Source organism: Meles meles, chromosome 14, assembly GCF_922984935.1.
Source record: "Meles meles chromosome 14, mMelMel3.1 paternal haplotype, whole genome shotgun sequence".
Classification (NCBI taxonomy): domain Eukaryota; kingdom Metazoa; phylum Chordata; class Mammalia; order Carnivora; family Mustelidae; genus Meles; species Meles meles.
Window position 1 is genome coordinate 84,364,452 of NC_060079.1, and position 22,321 is coordinate 84,386,772.

Genomic DNA, 22,321 nt, shown 5'->3' on the forward strand with positions numbered 1-22,321 from the left:
CGGGTGCTCTGAGGGGGTGGTTCCCCTGGGCCTCTGCCAGGCAGATCAGGGAGGGACGCTGGGCAGGTGGCCTGTCAGGCCAGATGGTGTCCTCCTGGCACAGCTGGCGCACCTCTCCCCGCCGCCTTCCCTCTGCGGCCGAGCGTCGCCACATCTGAGACCACACGGGGTGTCCCTTCCTCCCGAGGCCCTTTCTGCTCTCCTGCGGCGGGTGGCTCTGAACCCGAGCCTGCGCCTCTGGCCTCCTCCGGGGGCTGCAGCGCACATGTGCGCGTCTCCTGCCTGAGGGTGGGAAGGGGGTCCTGCCAGGCCTGTGGCCCTTTGCTGTGGCCCGACTCCTGTCATCCAGAGCCTGGGGCCTCCTTCCCCTGGAACCTTGCGCTCCAGAGGAGTGCCTTCCTCCGCCTTCCTGGGGTGTCGTAAAGCGTCCCCCCACCCGATTTCCCCTTCGGCCTTTACAGAGGTCTCAGACCCGCTTCTGGACCTGCCCCCATCCCCCTGCTGCCCCACGTTTTCTCCTCTGCTAACTCTCTCCACCCTGGTTTGCCTGTCCTCCAGGTGGCACCTTTAAGTGGTGTCGTGTGGCAGAGGTGCCCTGGCAGCTGGGCTAGCGGAGTCTCCCCTCTCCGGCGTGCGGTGCCAGGCCACGTGCTGAGCTTCCGCGGCCGGCGGGCCCGTGCTCGTGTGCCGTCCCGCCTCGCCCTCCATCTTGGTTGGGATCCGGGAGCGCCTCGATGTGGGGGCCATCTAGCTTGGTTTGTCTGGGGCGGTCCTGGTTTACATCTGCCCTCGCGGACTGACCTTGCTGTTCTCTTCGAGCGACACCCTGTGCTGTGTGGCAGCCGCAGCCGGGCCCGCCGGGCTTGCGTTCTGTCTGGTCTGCGCTTCGTGTCGTGCCTGTGTTGCTTTGTTCGGAGCCCTTTGCGTCCGTCTCCCCTTTCTTTTAAGATTCTCTCCAAATTGTACCTTGTGTGGGGACGTCCAGGACTAGCCAGTGTTGGTAGAGAAACAGCCCGGAGCCTTCGCTGGTAGCATCTGGTGTCAGCTGGCTTCGTGACATTCTCTTTTGTCAGTGAAGCTAAGTGTCACCCCCCTGCGGGCTCCCCCAGTGGAGGTAGGGGCCTGGTCTGCGAGAGTGGCTGGAGGACACGGCCACATCACGCCAAGAGCCCCCACGCCGAGAGCCCCAGTCTCTGCCCTGACCTCACTGCTTGGCCAGGGAGCAGGGAGGTGTTCCTGGAGGTGTTTGCTGTCTGTGATGTCCTGTGTTGCCGCCCCCCGCCCCCCGCCAGGGGGCATTTGGCCGAGCCTAGGAGGAACGGTATTCTGCTTTTAGAAAGATGACGGCAGTGCCCTGCTTTGATTGGATCGAGGAGAATATGTTCTTGGCCAGAATCTGTTTGGTATTTGGCATCTTTCCCTGATAAAGGAAGTCGTTAGTTTTGGGGTGATTCTCTCAGATCTGTATGGACATGTTTCTTTTTAGACCTTTCTGCCTGTAATTGTACTTGCGGAATACACTGTCATCAACTTGAATTTCGGAACATCTTAATCTTGTCTTAATCTCCTGCTGTTTTGGTGGAGGGAGCCACAGCCACAGGGGCCACAGGAACGTGGGGTTCCTGGATGGGTAGTTGTTGGTAGATTTGCGGTCATATCAGAGCTCATTCTGGAGGCTGCAGCTGTAAGGGAACCCCACGTTCCTTGGGGCATCTAGCTGATCCCGAGTTGGGGGCCACGACGTAGGGGAGCGCTGTGTGCAGCTGGCCTGCGGCTGCCGCCACTCTGCCGGAGTCCAGGGCAGGCCAGGCTGGCCCTCCTTGGGCTGCAGACTGTGTTGGCAGGTTCCTGGCAGCCCCTTCCGGGTGGGGGAGACGGGACCCCCAGACTGAGAATCTCAGAAGGACTATCCTTTCCGTCCTGTGGCAGGCAGGTGTGTCTCCGCCGTCAGGCCCGGTGGCAAGGGTGCCGTGGCAGCTGTGGGGAGCAGCATGCCCTCTGCTGCTGGCCGCGTCCTCTCCCTGCGTCTGCGCCGCTCGGGGCAGCTGCCCTGGGGGCCCACGCTGCCCGCACCCCTGCCTCTGCCTCCTGTGCTGCTTGGATTTTGTGTGTGAAAAACAGGCTCGGGGTGAGGTGGACTGTGAGTCTCACCCTGAGAGTTAATTGCGTGAAAAGGCTTTGAATAGTTGAGCGCAGGGGGGGACCGGCCTGTGGAAGCATTTGCACACAGGGGTGGCTGCTGGGTGGCGGTGAGGAGCCCGGGCAGCAGGTGCGGCTCGCCCCGGCCGTGAGCAGACCCGAGTGCAGGCTGGGGCCGCCCTGCCCCTTCCGTGCTGCTGTGTTTCCCTCCAGGAGCCTTGGCGTGCCGCAGCGTCCGTGCCGTCAGGGTGGGAAGGTGCGAGCGAGAGGGCCCATCTGTCGGAGGCGGCAGCTGGAAGGCTGGGAGCTCTGGACGGGAACCCCAGCACTCGGATGGCGTGGGGTCATCTCGCGTGGGGCGGGGGCGCGGCGGGCAGCACCCGGCTGGATGCCCGCGCTCCCTTCTCCGCCCGCTGTGTGCGGTCTCTGCCCTGGGCTCCCCCGTCATCGAGGGTGCTTTCTGCTTGGTAGCTGTGTTTTAGGAAACGATTTCCTCTGGCAAAACGTAGTTACTGGTTGGTCTGTTTCACAGGAAACCACGGGCTTGGCGTGCAGGAGTCTGAGTTTTTAAATCTCGTCCCTTCTCCAGCATGCGGGGCACGAGCACGTTGTTGTTTCCTGTCCTCATCAACCGGCGCGTGCCCGTGCGGAGCATGAGGAGCCGGAGGCGCCGCGGGTGTCCGTGGCCCCGGTAGACCGAGGCTGTGACGGGCGGGCGCAGCCTTCCAGCTGAGGAGGCGGCGGCTCCCTCGGTGAGCGCTGGGAGGCCCCCATGCCTCACCACAGCCCTGCTCCCTGCTCTCCGCCTTCCCCTGTGCTTCGTGTCCGCTGTGCGTCACTCTCGTGTTTCTGTTGACAGTAAACCTACTTTTTACACATGCTTTACTGTTTTGGGGGGAGACTGGGAGGATCATTTTACTTGGAGAATATTGGGTTCTGCTGTACATTTAATTCATGACTGTTAACATTTTGATGGCGGGGAGGTGCTCCTCAGAGATGCTGATTTAATTATCTGGGATTTGGCTTGAGTATCTTGGTTTTCTAAATTCCTGGAGATCCTGGCAACGGCCTCCCCTGAGCACCTCTGCTCCCGGGGCCACCTGAGGAAAGGCGGACCTTGGTGTTCACGTCCTTCCCTCCTGCTGGCTCGTGACCCCTGCCATCGTGGACGCGTGCTGGTCTTGGGGCAACGTGCTTCGGGTGCCCTTAGGCGCTGAGTGTCCCCGGATAGTGCAGTGTGCTGAGTGTCCCGGTGCCTCTCCACGTGCGCCGACTTCTGCCCAGGTCTTTCTGTGAAAGTCCTCCCGAGGCTTTGCCCTTGTTCCCATGCGGCAAACTGCACTCAGTGATCTATCTGGTTTTGGTTTTTGTTGAGTGGATTCCTGATTCAGGAACTAGTCGGCTGTGTCTTTCTAGAGAAAGGTTTTAGTCAAAACATTTCATCGATCTGGAATGTGTGTTCTTCCTCCGCGGCGAGCGTTCGGCTCCTCTCATTGTGTCGTTTCCTGGTGAGAACTGCGGCGCGTATGTGAATCCGCTCGGGTTCTGATGTCACGTGGAAGCCCGTTGGCGGGCAGCTCCGGCCAACCAGACGCTTCCCGGTGTCCATGTAAGATATATAGTTCTGGAATAACAGGAAACTGCAGTCTCAACATCCTGTTTTTCGGGTTTTGTGCCTTGCTGCTGCCTCACCACAATGAAGGTTAGTAGACGTTTTATGTAGAATTCTTCTCGTAGGATGGCGCACATTTTGTGTTTCTGTCTACAGTGAGAGCTTTAGAGCCGAAAGACCTGATTAGCTCTCCTGCATTTCACAGGCTGCGGGGATGTTCGTGTTCTACATGTAAGGAAGCAGAGGCCTGTTGAAGTTCTTACTCTTAATTCCCTTAAAAAACCAAACAAATCAACTAACTAAAAATTGTAGATGGAGTGTCAGCCTACATCGTGGTCTCGTTTGACTTGGAATTTCTTGAATATACAACGAATATTCAATTCAGTTTCTTGCATATACAATGAACGAGTTCTATTGTGTTGTGGAAGCTGGTTCTAAAGATGCTGTGTTCTGAGGGGGACTTGGGCAGGAAGGATCTGGCGTGAAATCGCCTGCCCGGGTCTCCGCGGCGGGAGGGGCGGCATCGGAGCTGCCTGGGAGGCCAAGATCTGGCCACGCTCCTGCGCCTGGGGCCCCGTTCAGCCTCTCCAGCGTTCAGACCGGCAGGCTGAGCTGCGCGTCCGGCTCCGCACTGACTCCGAGATGGGAGGGCCTCCTTCCTTGAAGTTCTCCACTTGTGGTTTCCCATGTTTAAATAAACTGGGCCTCATGATTTTTACCCTTCCTGAAGCTAAATGCACAAGACTGCTAGCTGGAGGTTCTTTGAGGGGGGCGGTGGTTAGGTCGGCCAGTGGCTTCTCTTGGCCCTTGCCGTGGCCGCCCCTCGTGGGGACGTGCGGCCCCACTGGGCGGGAGGGTGCACTGACTGGTGCATCTTCCCTGCAGCGAACAGCAGAGGTTTTGCTGCGTGCTGGCCGTCTGGCTCCGTGGTAGGTGTCGTGGAGTCTGGGGTCTAGCTTTGACAGTGTAGGGCAGTGTCTGCCCATGGTCACAAGTGTCCTGGGGGAGCCTGCTTAGGGCACCTCACCAAGTGTGGGCGGGAAGTGTGGCCAGGAGAAGGCCTGTGAGAAGGGGTTAAGGGACAGGTGCCGGGAGGCAGGACAGGAGGGTTCCTGGCAGGACGTGTGAGGTGGAGGAAGTAGGGGGAGGGGTGGCAGGCAGCCTGGAGAGGAAGCTGGGGCCCCCTTCCTCCCCATCCTGCTTCCTGGGATGACTGGCTTTTGTGCGTTCTTGTCCCGGTGTGAGAAACTTGGAAGGCTGTTGACATGGTTTACATTTGGGTACCTAAATACATCTTTGTTATCGACATGTCGGAATAATTTCATAATTTTCCTGGCGCAGTTGTGGGTGATTTGACTACAGTTTTTCTGTGGAGGTTCCTCCCCGATCAGAAGCTGTGTGTAGTGTTCAGGCAGTATCTAGGAGTGAGGTCTGTGTGCACTGGTGTGCGCACACCCATCGTGCAGCGGCTGGCAGGCAGCTGGGCAGGCCGTCCGTGTGTACGTGTGCAAGAGCGCCAGGCCGACCCTCCCGCGTGCCTGGTCTGCAGGCGGCCGAGGTCGGAGGAGATGCAGACGAGAGTCCTAGTCTGGCCTCAGGGCTGTGCCTGGACGGTGGAGTGTCCTGTTCCCCTGCCCCGAGCTGTCCCTCTTCTGGAACCTGCTTCTCTTTTCCCTTCCTCGTGCTGCCAGTTCCGTGTTTCTCTTGCTGTGCTTCGCTGTGGAGCAGGCTGTGGCTGGGGTGGGTTTGTGGAGGCAGCTCAGCCCCACCGAGGGCCCCCAGCCCCCCAGCCGCAACTCCCTGGCTGGGAGGGCTCCTTCCCCAGCTCGCAGAGGGGTTGGGGCCATGTGGGGAGTTGGCCGTTATGAAGCTGGTCTCACGACCTGTGTCCTGGATCAGTGCGTGCCTGGGTGAGGGAGCTCGGTTGGACCCCTGCCCCTCTGCTGGCGGCTGTGTCCCCTGGTCTGCCCCTTCCGGCCGGCCTGCATCTCAGGACTTGCTCGGCGGCTCCCTCCTGTCACGGTGGTCTTGTTGCTGTGAGAACTTCGTTTATCCTGCTCCCAACCTATAAGACCCTACTAACTTGTTTAATTTTTCCTTTCAGACATTTGATGCAAATGATTTGTATCAGGGGCAGAATTTTAACAAGGTCCTCAGTTCCTTAGTGACCCTAAACAAAGTAACAGCAGGTAAGACTTTTTTACTGAACTCAGGGGGTGGGAAGACGAAAGGGCAGAAACATTTGCTTTGTGGTTGACGAGGCAACAATGGGCGTTACTGGCTTGTAAAAATAAGCTGTCGCATTACACATTCGGTTGTAAGTTCGCTGTGATATTCTTTTCTTATTCGATCAAAGTCTTCCTCTTGGGGCCTCTGGTGGGTAGCGGGTGTTCTCCTTTCTGTGGGCAGAAGCATGTCTAGTTGAAACGGTAGCAGAGGAGGAATGTCTCTGGTGCAGGCTTACTCCTGGGCTGGCTTGGAGCTAGATGTGCCTCTCTGGGTCTTGATTAAGTTCGTGCTGGTCAAAGCTCCTGTCTAGGGCACACATGCAGTGACTGTTTCTGAGGGGTGACCGTGACCAGGGGAGTGGCCATTGGATTGGCTCGTGAAGGGAAACTGTGCCTGGGCCAGGCCTCCTGAGGCCGAAGAGGATGTGGGGGACTGAGTGGAGCTGGGTCCCCGACGCTGTGAGGACAGGAGAGCTTCTCTGCGGGTTTCTGGGAGGGAGGCCCACCTGCCCCCTGAGCACCGAGCAGCTCCGCCTTTAGAGAGCTGTGTGGATCGAAAAGGACTTACTGGCTCTTGTGTTTTAAAGTCCTTTTTTCTTTTTCCATTTACTTTTTTAAAAAAATTTATTTATTTGACAGAGACAGAGATCACAAGTAGGCAGAGAGAGAGGGAAGCAGGCTCCCTGCTGAGCAGAGAGCCCGATGTGAGACTCGATTTCAGGACCCTGAGATCATGACCCGAGCCGAAGGCAGAAGCTTTAACCTGAGCCACCTAAGCGCCCCTCCATTTGCTTTCATACATTTTTAGGTTCAGATTTATTGGAGCGAGTTAGATCTTGAGGTCTCTTGATAAGAAGCCTCTCATGTATTTTGCGAGGGGCTCTTGTCCTTTTCTTCCTGGCCCTTCAGATGTGGTGTGGGGGAAGTAAGAATACTGGGCTGCAGTCCAGCTTGGGATACACTGTGCTCAGGGACTCAGGTGCCCCTTCCTAGAACTTACTGGCTGGGATGGCTGTCCAGGTGCCGCCCCCTCCCTGCGCAGAGGTGTGGCGAGGGGGAGTGCCACCCAGAGTCCCTGCCACTGCTTGCCATTCCCGGGCAGAGCTCTTGATGTGGCTCTGTTTTCCCAGCTTGACTTTGCAGTTCAAAGTTGAAAACCTTCTAGGGCTGGTGAGGCGCAAGTATCTGGGGGATTGGCTCCACTGATGAGTTAGGATCTTATGTGAGCCAGTGTGGGAAGGTTGGTGAGCATCTGAGCCAGGAGGACGGAGAGACCCGGATGGAGGAGGGAAGGGGTTTTAAGGCCAGGAGGAGGGGGAGACCCGTATGGAGGAGGGAGGGGTGTTTTAAGGCCAGGAGGAGGGAGAGACCCAGATGGAGGAGGGAAAGGATGTGAAGACACACACACAGCACTATTCTGCCACTTGATGGTCAGCACACAGGACCTCAGGGCATTTTTTAATGGTTATTAGGCATTGAAGCTGCCTTCTGTGTCCCACACTGTAACGGAGGCAGCTTTCATGTGAACAGCCAGGTTAGGAAGAGCTGCGGACCGGGCATCCCGCAGTGACGGAACTCTTAGAGCACTGCACTCGAACGGAGGGAGCCGACGCAGGCCAGGCTCGGCCGCATGCCTTTGCTGTGCGGGTCCTGCCTGCCAGCGGCTGTAATGGCCACCCGAGCCTCAGTTTTGTGTGAGTGTCCGGGGACCGGTAGGGGTCTCCTGCAGACAGGGACGAGAGTGGCAGACACGGAGGCAATCCGCATGTCATTTTTTAGAGACCCTTCTGCCCCTGGGGCCTCTGCCTCTGGTGGCTGCTCAGGAGGGAGGAGGGTCGCTTTGGCCTTGCTGCTGCTTGCTGGGTCTCCCTGCACTTGAAGACCAGGTGCTGGCTTAGGAAAGTGGGGGTGCCCTGGGGCAGCTTTGGTCCATGCCCTCGGGTGGGGGCTCCTCGTCCCGAATGTGGCCTGGATCTGACGACTCCCGGGCACAATACCGTTGTTTGTATCCCTCTTGTGCACAGGGGTCTCATGTGCCCTTTAGAGCATTGGACACTTAGAAGATAGAAGGTGTTCTTGACAAAGACCTGTTTGGGATGTTGCAAAATAAACTTGATAAAGTTGGTGCTCCTCCTTTCAGTGTTAACACTGGAAGCCTCTCAGCTGGGAAGCCCCCCCCCCCCCCCCCCAGAGCAAGAGCATGCCTGTGCACAAGAGGGGAGGGGGAATCGCGAGCAGACTCTGTGCTGAGTGCGGAACCTGATGCGGGGCTCGATCCCAGGACCCTGCGATCATGACCTGAACAGAAATCAAGAGTTGGACACCTAACCGACTGAGCCACTCAGGCACCCCAAGAACTTCTTGCTTTTGTTTTGGGCTATGTGCTCTTAAATTTTGTCACGGAAGTCAGCGTGATGGAAGTGACCGTCCTTTTCGGTCTCTATTTTAAAGACTGAATAATAGCACAGTTGCCGCTGTTGGTTCCAGGCCTGTAGGCCTTGCCGCGAGAGGCCTGTTCCGCTTGTGTTCTTTGGGTACATTGATGAACACTTGCCTTTAGACTGGGCAGAAAGTGGGAAAGAAGGGATGTCCTGAGACCCTCCATTGCACTAACGGTCCCTTGAAAGGTGGAGTCCGGTGAGAACAGGGAACAGCACATCGCCACTGCGGGCAGAATCCCCATGAAATGCCCTTGAGGAGCTGGTCTTGTGCTCGAGGTTGCCGAGGCCTGTGCCCTGCTGCAGTAGAAAGGTCCTGAAGTAACACCTGAAGACGGCAGCGGCCTGTCGGAGATGCTCGGGGCTGGCAAGGCCGTTGGAGGACCTGTACCAGACACCAGTGTCTGTCGAGCCAGGTGGGCAGCAGGAAGGGCAGACAGAAGCCCGGGGAAGTGGGCCCCTCTTGGTCCACGCTGCCCTGCTCGGCTCCTGGAATGCGGCCCCACTCATGCCCCACACGGGCAGACTCAGGCTTCCCTGGGCTTCCGCAAATCCTGGACCCTTCCTGGGGAGCCCTCAGAAGGGTCTGTAGCTGAAAGCTCTAAAGGGATCTTTCTCTCTCTCTAAAGTAAGAGTCTTCCCGTGTTGCACACAGTCCTGCTGCTGACCGTGTGAGGCTCTGTCCCGAGTCGCGGGAGGGCGGGACGCTGTGTGGGGAGTGCTGGGGGACGCTCTGAGTTCAAGAGGCGTGTGTCTTCCATGTGAACCGGAAGATACTAAAAAGTTACAAAACCTTAAAGACATTTGAAAACTACAGAAGAACGGATGAGTTGGGGCCGGTTAGTTTCCAGAGTGTGTGCAGGCCGTCTCGGGGGGCCGTCTCGGGGGGCGTCTGCGCTGCGGCATCTGTGGGCCGCTCTGTTGCCTGTGCCGGGGGTCCCCCCGGGGGTTGCCGCCGTTGAGAGCCTGGTGTGCCGGAGGGTGCGTGCTCACCAGCGTCTCAGCTCGCTCTTCTCTCTGCACCACCGTTTCAGACATCGGCCTGGGAAGTGACTCCGTGTGTGCCCGGCCCTCGTCTCATCGGATCAAGTCTTTTGACTCCCTGGGAACTCAGCCTTCGCACAGTCGGACTTCAAAATTGTTCCAGGGCCAGTACCGAAGCTTGGTAAGTTTGAGTTGATGATCGGAGGACGTTGGGGAGATGAGTGTTTGCACGCATGTCCAGACAGGTACGCGTGCCCCCCGAACCGGCTACTGCCTAGCCGGAGGGTGCTTTTGCTTTGTTCCCGTTGCTCCTTTGCTGGGCTGTGGTGTTTGCGTCTCCCGCATTATCCACGTTACCCTTGACTGCTTCTGAGAAACTTGTGCAGTTTGGGTTATATTTTAAGATTCCTTAGATGTGCTAATCTAGGGAGATGGCTGCTTTAAAGTGTTACCCGGATCCTTGTATTTTATTCGCTTTGTGCAAACGTACAGAAGTCTGGGAGTCAGAACTTTAGATGTGCAAGGAAGAAATGGCCAACAGCTAAAGAATCAAAATGTGGTGTTTCCAAGCATGACCTAGAGTGCTTTCGAGTCCGCATGTGGCTGGCAAAGGAGGGACTCCCTTCAGATGGCTGGTGGTGATGTGGAAAAGGGACTGAAATGAAGCAGTTATCCTGGGAAGTGAAGAAAGATCCACGTTTAAGTTGTTAGGACACAGGCCGTGAGCAGAGAACATCGGGCGGAGCCGTGAAGCTGTGCCAAGACGCAGTGCACGGCGGGACGGGGACCGGGTGTGGAGAGGCCGTCCCCGCCGTCCTGGTACGAACACACACAGCCCTGTTTGGAGCTCGTGGGTGATGGCACTTGGTCATGTGACTTCGTTTTCATGGACCACTTCAGTAAACCTGTGTTAGAGACAAATGGTCTTACACGCGAGTCTGAGGAGAACCTGGCTCTTGAGTGACTGGGGACCACAGCTACGATATCCGCATTGACACGGAAAGGAAGATTAAGTTAATAGTGACCCTAAAGAAAGAAAGTGGTTAGAGTTGTATTTCGTGGAGGGAATTTGACTTTAATTCATGGAGGAGGGATGAAAAGGAAGCTGTGGAAGACAGTGGGATATTTATGTGTTCCTGAACTTTGTGAACCCAGGCTAACTCATTGTTGGCTCTCCTTAGAGTGGCGCCGTTACCGCCTCTGCTCTTGCATGTGTTACGCTGTGCGTCACGGTTCTGTGCGCACTGTTCCAGGTGCTGTTCCCTGGACTCCCTCGCAGTGACCCCATGAGGCACTGAGTTTAACACTAGGTGAATTTTGCAGAGCGCTATTGGGAGTATTTTGATTCTAAATTGAGGAAAAATACACAATCTACTTGAAAAACATTTTAAATTTAGGTTTTGTAAAATTGTTGGGGGAAAATCTAAGAAAACAAACTCAACACACTCTGAGTAAAGAAATACCTGTTGCCTCACCCATTTACCTGTCCTAACTTTTTAATATTTTAGAGCAGGAGTGCATGTGAGGTGGGGAGGGGTGCGGGGGCAGAGAGAGAATCCCAAGCAGGCTCTGCTCTGTGCAGGGCTCAATCCTGTGACCCTGAGATCATGACTTGAGCTGAAGCCAAGACTCAGACGCTCCTAGGCACCATTACCCATGTCCATTTTAACTACTTGTTTTTGAGTACCTGAACACTAGATTGCAAATGTAAAATTTTAAGTAAAATGCAGGTAAATGTAATGTTGAATAGTGAATGTTCCAGGGATCACGATACCACAGAATTTTTAATGAGCTGGAGATATTTTAAGTCTCACCAGAAATTAAAAGCCCCCTACCGTGTCTCCTGTTTGTCGTCCGTGATCGGAAGAGACCCATTCGCCGCTGGTGAGAGGAGCAGGGGCAAGGCTTCTTCCTGTGCTGCGTGAGGACGACCTTTGCCTTTAGGTTTTTCCGCAGGTGTTCACGGTCCTTGGAGGTAACTTTCTTGGATTAAAAATTAGGATAAGGATGGCAAAATTTTTAAAGCCGGGTGATGGGCACCACAAAGAGAGATTATTTTCTTAATTTCATTTATAATTGTGCCAAAAAGAATAAAAAAGGAATAAATGTGATCCAGGAAGTGAACAACTTGTCCTCTGAACACTACGAAACAGTGAAGGAGCTCAAAAGTCGATGCCGGCCGAGGGGGACGTGCTCCTGGGTTAGAGAGTCCGGCCGCTCACGTGCCCACACTCCCCCGAGCAGCCTGCACACGTGATGCGGTCCCTGTCAGGGTCCCAGTAGTTGGTCCCAGAACTAGAACAAGTCCTGGTACAATTTTTGTGGAGCCGCAAAAGACTTGGAGCAGACAAGGCAGTTTTGAGGAAGAGCAGTGCTGGCGGTATCGCGGTCCCTGGTTTCAGGGTGCGGCGCAGTGCCGGCGCAGGCGTGGACACAGGTCAGCGGGACAGAGCCGGGAGCCAGAGGTGAGCCTCCAGCTGTGTGTCTGATATCAGTAGACATCATCTCAGTCGGTGGCAGAGGAGGGAAGAATACACAACGGGGAAAGACGTTCTCTCTGAACAGTGGTGTGGGGAAAACTAGACTGCTTTCATACAGCACACACAAAAATAAACTCAGAATGGACGAAAGATCTGAATGTGACACCTGAAATCATAAAACTCCTAGAAGAAAACAAAGGCAGTCCTTGCTTTGACAACGGCCGCAGAAACCTTTTTCTTGGTAGGTCTCCTCTGGCAAGGGAAACAAACAACTATGAGGAGTGCACCAGAATGAAACGCCTTCTTGTCAAAGGAGCCGTCCGCAGATGAGCTTGCCGAATGGGAGAAGTTTCTTGGAAGGGACCTATCCGATAAGGAGTTTGTGTCTAAAATATATTAAGAATTTACAGAAAAGAACATCAAAAAATCTGATTAAAAAAGGACGGAGGACCTGAGTAGACGTTTTCCGAAAAACCTGCAGGTGGCCCGAAGACCCACGAGGAGATGCCGAGCGTCACTAACCATCACAGACTTGCGTCAGAACCACGGCATGAGAGAACCCCTCACTCAGTCGGAATGGCTAGCATCGGGCAGACCATTGGCAGGCACCAGCGTAAATTCCTGCAGCCACTGTGGGAAACAGTATTGCGGTCTTCAGACCGAAAATAGAAATGCCCTGTGATCAGTGACTCTGCTTTGAGTATGTGCCCGAAGAAAACAAACGCTGATTTGAGAAGATACACGCACGTCTGTGTTTACTGCAGCATTATTTGTAGAAGCAGCCCGAGTCCCCGTGGACAGCTGAATGAGGGCGTGCGGTATACTCGAAAGGGCCTATTACTCAGCCGTGAAGAATAAGGTCGCGCCATATGCGTAGCAGGGACAGGCCTAGGGGGGTGCTGCAGAACGACACACGTCGGAGAAAGACAAGTACTACCTTAGTTCACTTGGCAGGTGGTTTCTGAGAGACGAAATAAAAAGTGAGAACAAACTGCTGATGGTTGCCAGAGGGGGCTAGGGGATGGGCAAAGTGGCCGAGAGGAAAGAGGAAAAGGACAACTTGGTGACACGTGGATTCCCAGCTGCCCATCACTTTCCGTTCTGTTTGAAATGGTCCATGGTAAGCTAGAAACAATCCGAGGTTTCCTGGACATGAATTCTGCGATCTCCCGATCGTGTACAGCACTGCCGTTCCCAAGGCAAGGGTTGGTGCTCTGGGTGCTCTCTCAGGGCCCTTGGGCGCACATCCTGACTCTGCACTTGCCCCCTGGTTGGCCAGGTCTCGCCTGACCGCCGCCTTGGAGCTTGCTGTCCGTGCAGTGTCGCTTCCGGGTCTCTGAATCCGTTTGCTCCTGGACAGTCTCCTGGGTGGGAGGTGGGCACTCTCGAGCAGTTGCGGGGCATTGTCTTCACTGACCTGGAAGCTTGGACTTCCTTCCCTTGGCCCTTCCTGTCGTGCCCTCCTTATCCTTTCCTGGGGGTGTCTGCTCCTCGCGCCCCACCAGCAGCCTGTGCTGAGTTCTCCCTGGGCCCCTGCGCCGCACGATAGGACCCCCCCCCCTCCCTCTGCTGACAGAGGGGTTCTGTGACGCCACTGGAGAGTGGGGGCCTCAGCCTGTGACTCGGGTTTTGTTTTTCCTCCTGAGGCCGGCCTCATCCTTTGTTCTTGGTGACTAAACTATACTGACTGCTTTGGGGATTCCTCCTGTCCCTCTGTGCCCTGAGTTTTCATCCCTTGACTCCCAGTAGGTATGACGTGGGCTCCCGAGTTTCCCCTCCACAGATGGGGAGAATAGTCCGATGAGGGGACGTGGTCGCTCCCGTCACCCTTCACTCACCTGACGGGAGCCCTGAAAGCCCTTCCTGGTCCCTGTGGTCCCTGCTACCTCCTGGGACTGGTCGCTGAGCTCCCAGAACGGTCTCGAAGGTATGTAGGACCATATATCCGTGTGTTTCTCACGGTTTTAATCTTCCCAGTTCCTCTGCCCACAAGCATGGGAGTACTGGGCTGGCTCGGTGCACTAGATGTCCTCGGTTCGGAATGCTCTCGAGAATCTTCCCACGCATCTGGAAGTAGCGAGTGTCTCGCGGCTGATGGTGTGGGCCAGCAGAGTTTGGAACATAAAGGGGACACCGCCTAGTGGCTGCATCTGCTTGACCGCATGCGTTCTAGGAAACAGCCGCAGAGAAGTCACACTTACACGCGGTCACGAGTCCGGGAAGTACTAGGTGTTGGAGTAGAAACTGGGTGTTCCTTGACAGGCTTTTCTCCTATCAGCGGAGTTCCCAGCGCTTGCAGGGAGCAGGGGGTGGGGTTCTTGTGACGGCCCACGCCGGAGCGTCCTGATTTCGGGTTACTGGGCTGACTTCAGAACGCGGGCTCAGAGCACTTGTTTGAGGCAGATCTGGATGTGCGCGGTATGACTGACAGGCGGGCCTCCGGAGGCCTCAGGTGGTGGCTGGTGGTGCGGAAGGTTCCCGCTCCCAGCGGAGGGACTGTACACTCACCCCGCAGGTCCCTCCCCTCACTGACCTGAAAGCTGCATTGAGGAGAACAGCCTGATGAATGTCTGCAAGTCGCACATCCCGCGTGAGACCGAGAAGCAGAACTTGACCGGTGTCACCTTCGTTAGGTCTTCCTTTCCCAAAGCCACCTGCTGTCCCGGCCTCTGACGGCCGAGCCGAGCCTTGCTGTTGCGTAGTTGCCGTGAACGGAACTGGTGCACTTCCACGCTCTGGGAGCCGCTGCCCTTGCCCAGCCCGTTCCCTCGTGGGCTGCCTTGGGCTGTCCCCTTGAGCCCGGAGACCTGGCGAGCTTTAGTTGCAGGAGCGCTTTTAAAAATGGGGAGAAGAGAAATCCAAAATAAGGTAGTGGTTTAATAACCTCCCGTGGTTCCGTGGCCCGGCGGCAGTGACGGGAGCGCTCCTCGTCCGCGTGGGTGAGGGGTCCCTGCGGCATCGTGGGTGGTGCACGCTTGCATCCCGCCTTGGGTGTCCTGCTCTCTTAGCACTCCTTAGGACGGCGTCTTCCATTGAGGTCTCTCGTAGGTCCTGAGCCGGTGGATGTCTGTGGAATCAGAAATTTAGACGGATCTAGGCTGGCTGCCTGCCTGTCCTCGGGCCCCTATCCTTCCACGGCGGAGTGGCCTTTTCTGAAGTGGAAGAGGCTTCCGTGGTGTTTCTTTAGTGTGTGCCTGACTGCAGAGAATTTGCAACTTGGGGGGAGAGTGTAGTTGACCTCACTTGTCACGTTCCGGTCCCCGTGGTGCCCGGAGAGGGACTCAGCACTGGCTGCTGAGCTGAGGAGGATGGGCTGGCTGCAGGGTCGTTCCTGGGCGGTGGCTCGGCCTCCGAGGGGCCCGCCCTGTGCGTGTGCCTGGTTACGTGTTGCATCCACTGTGGAAGGTGATCACCAGGATTGGCGCTGTGCAGGTTTTGCACCGAGCCAGCTTGCCGCGGTGGTCGCCAAGAGGAGGACGTGGTGGACAGCCTGTGCGGGATGGCCATGGTTTGCAGACGAGCCGACCCAGAGTGGCTGCTCGGCCTGGTCTCCCTCCCCAGAGCGGGGACATGTGTGCTCTTTCCAGGTGGGCTTCAGCTGTTCCTCATCGTTCGCGTGCGCCAGCAAGCATCACATTTGAGGTGATCTGTAGGCCGGAGCTTTGTCTTTCAGTGTCGTGAGATGCCGAAGACGATTTCCTTACTGCATGTCCTGAGCATTAAATATGCAGTGTGTGTGACGTGTTCAATTTATTAGATGAAACATTAACGGATGCATTTAAACAAATCAATTTTTATGACATACTGACGTGAGATGCACAAGTATTAAACACTTGGGGAGCTGTCTGCCCTCCTCAAGCCCTTCCCTCTGTCGGTGCTGCTTTCTCTGTTTGGTCACCTGTGCATCTAGTTCGGAATCAGGTCCTTCAGGACTTGGGGCAGGAGGAGCCAGGGGCCAGCCACCTCCCATCTCTCCCACTGTCTCAGTAAACGCCTGTGTGAAGCTTGGTTGCTTAAACCTGCTGTGGAGAAGGGGTGTGGGGGTCTCACACTGCGCCCCAGGCCCATACCTTCCCCCGGCTGGATTTCCCCTGTGGGCTCCGTTGGGTCCGGTCCACGTAGCATCACCACGTCCCAGACCCACAGCGCGGCCGGGGCCTGTGTGGTGACTGTTCGTCGTTTCCTGACCACGTTTTGTTGTCCAGAACTAGGAAGTGTTGCCGTTGGAGCTTTCTCTGCACCGTTCCTGACTGCAGCCCTGGTCTCCTGCCTGTTTCCAGAAGTCTCCTGTGCTTCTGGACTGGGGAGCATTTTCAGTCCTCCCCCGGGAGCACCCGTGCAGTCTTATGCCACCGTGGGGCTGTCCTGCGCCTACCCGCCCTCCCTCCAGCCCCGCCCATCCCTCCCTCCGTGCGGAAGGTGGAGTCTTCTGCTCTTCCCTGGCTGACTCCCCTGTTGGGGGCACAGCTTTCAGGAGCCTCATGAGGAGTGGGGCTCCGTGGTCTACGGGATGTCCTTCCCCGTCCCCCTGGACCCCTGGGTGCAGGCCGACAGGGTGCGCCCCGTCAGGGGGTGAGTAGGCCTGTCTGCTGCCCCTCCTTGGCTCCTTCCACCCGTTGATCAGGGTTTCCGTGGGGCAGTGTTTGGTTACTCCTGTTGGTAGTTCCCAGGGGCAAGCCTCTGCAGAGCCGAGTCTGGGATAGATGGAAATAGAAACTCTATTCCGTCTGCCTCCCTCTTCCCACCTTTCAGAGATGGGCACATGTGCTTAATCTCCGAGGACAAAATGCAGATGGAAAGGAGATGCCATTTCTTGCCAGCAGTTGGACGCGAGTAAAAACACCGCGCGGTATCCCGTGCCGGGCGTGCAGAGAGCGCCGGCCCTTCGGTGCCGCTGGCGGGAGTGCCGTGGCTGTGAGTGGGGCCCCTGGAGGGCAGTGTAGAGATCGGTGCTGAAATTTAGAGTGTGTCGTACATGTTTTCTGACCCGAGTTTAACATGTAGGCTTATTCAGAGGTGTGTGCAGAGAGTTTCAACAGAGCCTTGTTTCGCGGGAGAAGAGCAGGAGAAACAGCCTTCAGTCCGATCATGGAGAGTGAGTCGGTGGCACAGCCGTACGGTTGGTTACGTGGTTCGTTAAGACGGAAGTGATTCTAGTGCTAGAAGTGACCACACTCTTACCTTCGGGGGGTTGTCCAGATGCTCCATATGCTTTGACGTCCGTGTACGCGTGAAAGTGTGTAGCGTGGACACAGGCCTAACCGTGGCCAGAATAAAGCCTTTCAGGCCCTGAAGAGGGTTTCCTCCCGGGCGGGAGCGGGGTGCTGGAGGGCAGGGCACTGCAGCCGGTCCCCAGCCTGTGTGTGTGCTTGAACAGCTTTTCTGCTCTTGGCACGGGGCATGCCAGTCAAACCTCATCTACTTCGATGCGAAGTGGACGCCGTGACGTTTTTCTCCCCTTCTTCCCTTTTCAGGACATGACCGACAATAGCAACAGCCAGCTGGTTGTGAGAGCCAAGTTCAACTTCCAGCAGACCAATGAAGACGAGCTCTCCTTCGCCAAGGGAGACGTCATCCATGTCACGCGGGTGGAGGAAGGTGGCTGGTGGGAGGGCACGCACAACGGCAGGACCGGCTGGTTTCCGAGCAACTACGTGCGGGAGATCAAGCCGAGTGGTGAGTGCGGCGCTGGCGGAGGGGCTGCTGCCTGTCCTCCGGGCGGGAAGCAGGCAGAGGGGCGGGTGCTACCCGGGGGTGGGGGTGCTCCTCTCTGGGTGAACTTGGGGAGACGGCCCTGAGCAGAGGAGTCACGCACTTGCCCACTGCTTCTTCCAGCCGCCTTGGGGTGCTGGCATGAAGGGTCCATCCTTAAAAGTACCATTTCATTCAGTCATCATAATCCGTTTAAGATAAGGACTTGGGGTTTGCCGTGTCACACAGGCTGTTAATTTGTATCACTACGGTGCTTTCGGCGATGAGGTATGATTTGTTTTTCTTCAAAGGTATTTGAAAATGCGTCACTTTGTTTCCTGTAATCAACTTCATTGACTTCTAAAACTGTATTCCGAGGCTGATGCTGTGTGAAAGGGCGTGGTAGTTGCACTTCGTTTCTGTGGTGGGATTCTTGAGGAGTTGGAAGTTCTGAGGCCCCAGGCGGAGCCTTCTGTCAGAGGGGAGTGGCCGTGACAGTCTGCGCACCCAGCCGAGCCTGCGGTCCTGCTCGGGGCTGTGCGGGGGCAGCGGCTGTCCTTCCGAGCGCGTGTCTCTTCGCGGCGCAGTTTGGGGGTCCGCGTGCGTCGGGTACAGGACTGCTGGCTTCCTGGGTGCGGCTGCGGAGGTCTTGAGCACACGGGTGACCCTTGAGCACCGTGGGCTTAGGGGAGCTGACCCCGCTGCGCAGCCCCAAATCTGTGTAACTCTGATACCCCAGAAACTTAACCGCAGTAGCCTGCCGTTGAACAGAAGCCTTACTGGGGCGATAGACAGCGGACGAGCATTTTGTGGGTGCTGTCTCCTTACAGTAAAGTCAGAGGAGGCCTTGCTTTCAGAGCAGAGGACCCCGCGCACTTGCAGTCCTGCCGCGTGTGGGAAAGCGTCTGCACCGAAGTGGGCCCCTGCCCGTCCAGCCTGTGCCGTCCCAGGCCCGCTGAGTAAAGCCCTCGGGCCGCTGTGGACGTGCCGCTGAGTGCCCCTCCCCCAGCCCTTCTGACACCAGCTGGGTGGTGTCCGAGCAGCTCGGTGACCTCACTGGTAACTTGCTGGAGAGAGCACTGGGGGCATCTTTTGTTCCCATACTTGGCCTTTGAGCATATTTCCTGATAGAGAGCTCAGAGCCCTGCTGATTTCCTGAGTCCTGAACCAGGGGCAGGCCAACGTTTTTCTGTTTCAAGACCACGTTTCGCTTGTCCATTCATTGGTTGCCGGACATTGGGTTTTTTCCCACCTTTTGCTGTCGTCAGTGGTGCTGTTGTGAGCCTGGGTGAGACCTGCTTGAGTCCTGTCCGTCCTCTCGGCCGTGTGCCTCGGGGTGCAGTTGGCTCCGGGGGTGCCCGCGAGACCCTGACGAGCCGCCTTGCTGCTCCCCCCAGCGGTGCACGACGGTTCCAGTTTCTCCACGTCCTTGACCACACGTTCTGTTTCTGGACGGTAGTTATCGGGTGTGAAATGGTACTTCACCGTTGCCGTTTTCCTCTAGTTGAGAAGAAGGACAGTGTCTTCACTGCACGAAAGGTCACAGGAAATAGTGTCTTCGTTGCCCTTGTTCTGGTTATTGTGTGACGTGCTGTAATTGTGGCCTCATTCCGTCCCCACCACGACCCCTGAAGCCATTGGGATACTTGGGTTCTGGGCCCAGAGCCTGCTAATCCACGCAGGTGCGCAGCCAGCTGTGCGTGCAGCACCGGTGTCCGGCTGACCGGGTGGAAATGTCGCCTTAGTCTCACAGACTCAGCTGCTGGGCTGGGCCCGCCAGTAGTCCCTGGTCAGGCCCGGGGAAGGACCGCGTCCGGCCTCCGAGCCCAGCTCCTGGTGCTAGTCCTGCAGTCTGATGGCCATCCTGGGGCCAAGAGTGCTGCCCTGGGCCATTCCCAGGAGGATGGGGAAAGGAGAGGGGAGGGTAAGGAGGTGTTTGCCTTTACCAGTGAGGGGCCAGAGGGCCGCAGAGCTGGTGCTGGGGCAGACATCACCGTGGAGCCCGGCTCCTCCCATCTCTGTTGAACGTGGGCCTTGAATTCTGTTGTGAGTAACTCATTTATTTTCTATTTATTAACTCTTAGAGATTCTGTTTATCTGAGAGAGAGATCGAGCAGGGGCAGGTGGCAGAGGGAGAGGGAGAAGCAGACTCCCTGCTGAGTGAGGAGCCTGATGTGCGACTCGATCCCGGGACCCTGAGATCGTGACCTGAGCCAAATGAAGGAGGCTGCTTTGCCGACTGAGTCACCCAGGTGTTCCATGAATGACTCATTTTATTTATTTATTTTTGAAAGATTTTATTTATTTATTTGACAGACGGAGATCACAAGTAGGCAGAGAGGCAGGCAGAGAGAGAGGGGGAAGCAGGCTCCCCGCTGAGCAGAGAGCCTGATGTGGGGCTCGATCCCAGGACAGAGGCTTAACAAAGGCAGAGGCTTAACCCACTGAACCACCCAGGCGCCCCATGAATGACTCATTTTAATGGGAATCTTGGGTTGACGTTGAGCTGCCGCAGGCAGGGTGCAGGCGAAATTTTCCTTGTCAGGTATTTCCTCGTGGAGTTTTGAGTCACCCTTTGACAGTTACATGGAAAAGATAGTCCGTGAGTCTCAGTGTCCTCTTCCGGTGGTGTTTGAGAGTTGTGTCCTAAAGGACGTGGGCATGCGTGGTGTTGCTCCTGGTGGTCCGTGGTTTCACGACGTGCCGCCACCCTCGTGAAGTCTGGTGGTGCTGCACCAGGCCTTGCTCCGGGGGGTGCGGGGCCAGACGGCTGGTGGGGACGGATGCCGCACTGAGAACAGCTAGCGGGGGGCGGGGGTGGGGAGAGTTGACTTAAGGAAAAAAGTATTTACAAGGGGCATCTGGTTGCCTCTTGGTCTCGGGGTTGTGCATTTGAGCCCCCATATTGGGTGCAGAGATTATTTCTAAGTCTTTAAAAAAGAAAGCCGTTTCGTGTCTTGGTTGACTTACGTCAGGGTGACTGCGTGCCGTTCCACCAGTTTTTACATCTTACCCTGTGTTTCCGTATGCACGCCCAGGAGAGACCCTTTTAAACACGTCACCACATTGGGTCACACGGAGTCCCAGGTTTTTGTACTGGACAGAGACAAGTAACTTTGGAAAATTTCCTCTTTTTCTGTTTATTTAAAGTGTAAAGAGCATGTTTTCTCCAACTGGTGGCCCGTCATGCTAAGTGTTCTTTAGCTGACAGTCAGGCTGAAGGGATGACCTCCCGCGCCGCGTTCACCGATTATCTGAGTACGTTCTAGGGAAACCTCCCCGTCTGAGTTTAGATGTGGGCATTTGAGACAGACGGGAAATTGTGTTTTTACTCTTAATCGCTTCACAACAGCGGAGAACTCGAGAGACATGGTGGCCTGCTGGTATTGTCATTCCTCAGTGATTCCTGTGACTTTCTGGTTTTGGACAAGTACTCCTTTTTGGAAGGACGTGTTTCAGATAAGCATTGTAATTCACGGCGTAATTCTTCATTTTCTGTAAACGAAACGTGCCAGATCTGTCAGTCATGTAGGATCATTTCCTTGTAAAACAAAAACGTGGCCGTCCTTTCAATTGTGAGCTTCTCCTCGTTACAGTTCTGCTTCATGAATCGTGTTCTTGACGAAACACACCACAGGCGGCCCCTCAGTGAGCCTTTCTGGGTAAGTGCTCGAGGGCGTCTGCTTGGCCTGTCGCGCTTCTTGGAAGTCGAAGTGGCCGTGAGCGTTCGGCCTCGTCGCCGCAGGCGGCAGCCGTCCTGGGCTTCCCCTGTGTAGGCATGTGCTCTTGACCTGTGTGTGCCTTCTTGTTTCAAGTAACCTTCCCTGAAGACTGCTGTCCCCCAGGAGTCTGCAGAAGGACGTTTCCAAAGCTTGCTGCGAGCGTGGCACATACCTGGTACTAACACCGAGTTTCCGCGTGTATTGTTTTGATATGTAAGAAACATGGCATTCTGCCTTTTGTACACACAAGGGGTATGTTTTGTGCACATTCGGTGAAGAATTTCTTAAACTGGAGACCGAAGGAGAGAAGCAACAAGGCGGGCGGTCCTGGGGGAGGGGGCGCTGCTGGCTGCTGCCGTCGAGTCTGTCTGTCAGAAATGGACCTTCCTGCAGGCCCTGCACCCCTGGGCTGGGGGGGTCGTGCTTCCTTTTGACATCGAAAAGTGACCCAAAACGCAGGCTGGGTTTAATTTTGTTGTGGAAGAACCGTGCTGTGGATATAACGTGCAGGGAAAGGGTCAGAGGTGACCAGTGTGCTTTCGTATTGCTGCAAGTGTGTGCATGCGATGTTGGGGTTCCGAGGCCGCAGGACGAGGCTGCTCTGCAGTGGGGGCCTGGCCGCCGTCTCTTCCACACGGAGAGGCGGTAACAGGTGGGGAAAGTCCCCATTAAGATTTTACCTCTGACGCACGTGTGGGGAAGCTGGCCGGACATACGGGGGGTCTGGGACACGAGGGGGTGGAGCCTTCTCGGGATGTGGCAGTGAGCGCTGCTGCGGGTGAGCGTGTGTGCTGCTCCCCCATGTCGGCAGGCGCCGTAGGGCATGTTCTGTGCGTGGCTGTGGCCATGTCCCGCACCTGGCTGAACATGCTGTTCCAAGGACATGTCCCCTAGGCAGCTGGCACACAGTAGTTTGGGGTCCGAGCTGACAGTCCTCCAGGATTAAGGACGTTCTTTTAAAGTTCTGTGTTTGCTTATGAAACCGGCGGGTGGTGGGAGCCTGTAAAGACCCAGCAAGGAGGACAGA

The 22,321-nt window shown here is 56.2% G+C and overlaps 1 protein-coding gene across 5 annotated transcripts in view; it reads left to right on the forward strand.

Moving 5' to 3' along the window:
• Positions 1-22,321, forward strand: part of ARHGEF7 (Rho guanine nucleotide exchange factor 7) — a 122,229-nt gene that overhangs the window by 46,491 nt on the left and 53,417 nt on the right. For 2 of the 5 annotated variants that reach the window (XM_045978324.1, XM_045978325.1), the window contains exons 3-5: positions 5,856-5,940; positions 9,452-9,582; positions 17,356-17,557. The exons of 1 other annotated variant lie outside the window; for it this stretch is intronic. In XM_045978324.1, coding sequence (XP_045834280.1) covers positions 5,856-5,940; positions 9,452-9,582; positions 17,356-17,557 — 418 coding nt within the window. The remainder of the gene's footprint in view (positions 1-5,855; positions 5,941-9,451; positions 9,583-17,355; positions 17,558-22,321) is intronic. 2 more of the 5 variants (XM_045978327.1, XM_045978328.1) reach the window with 1 other exon arrangement.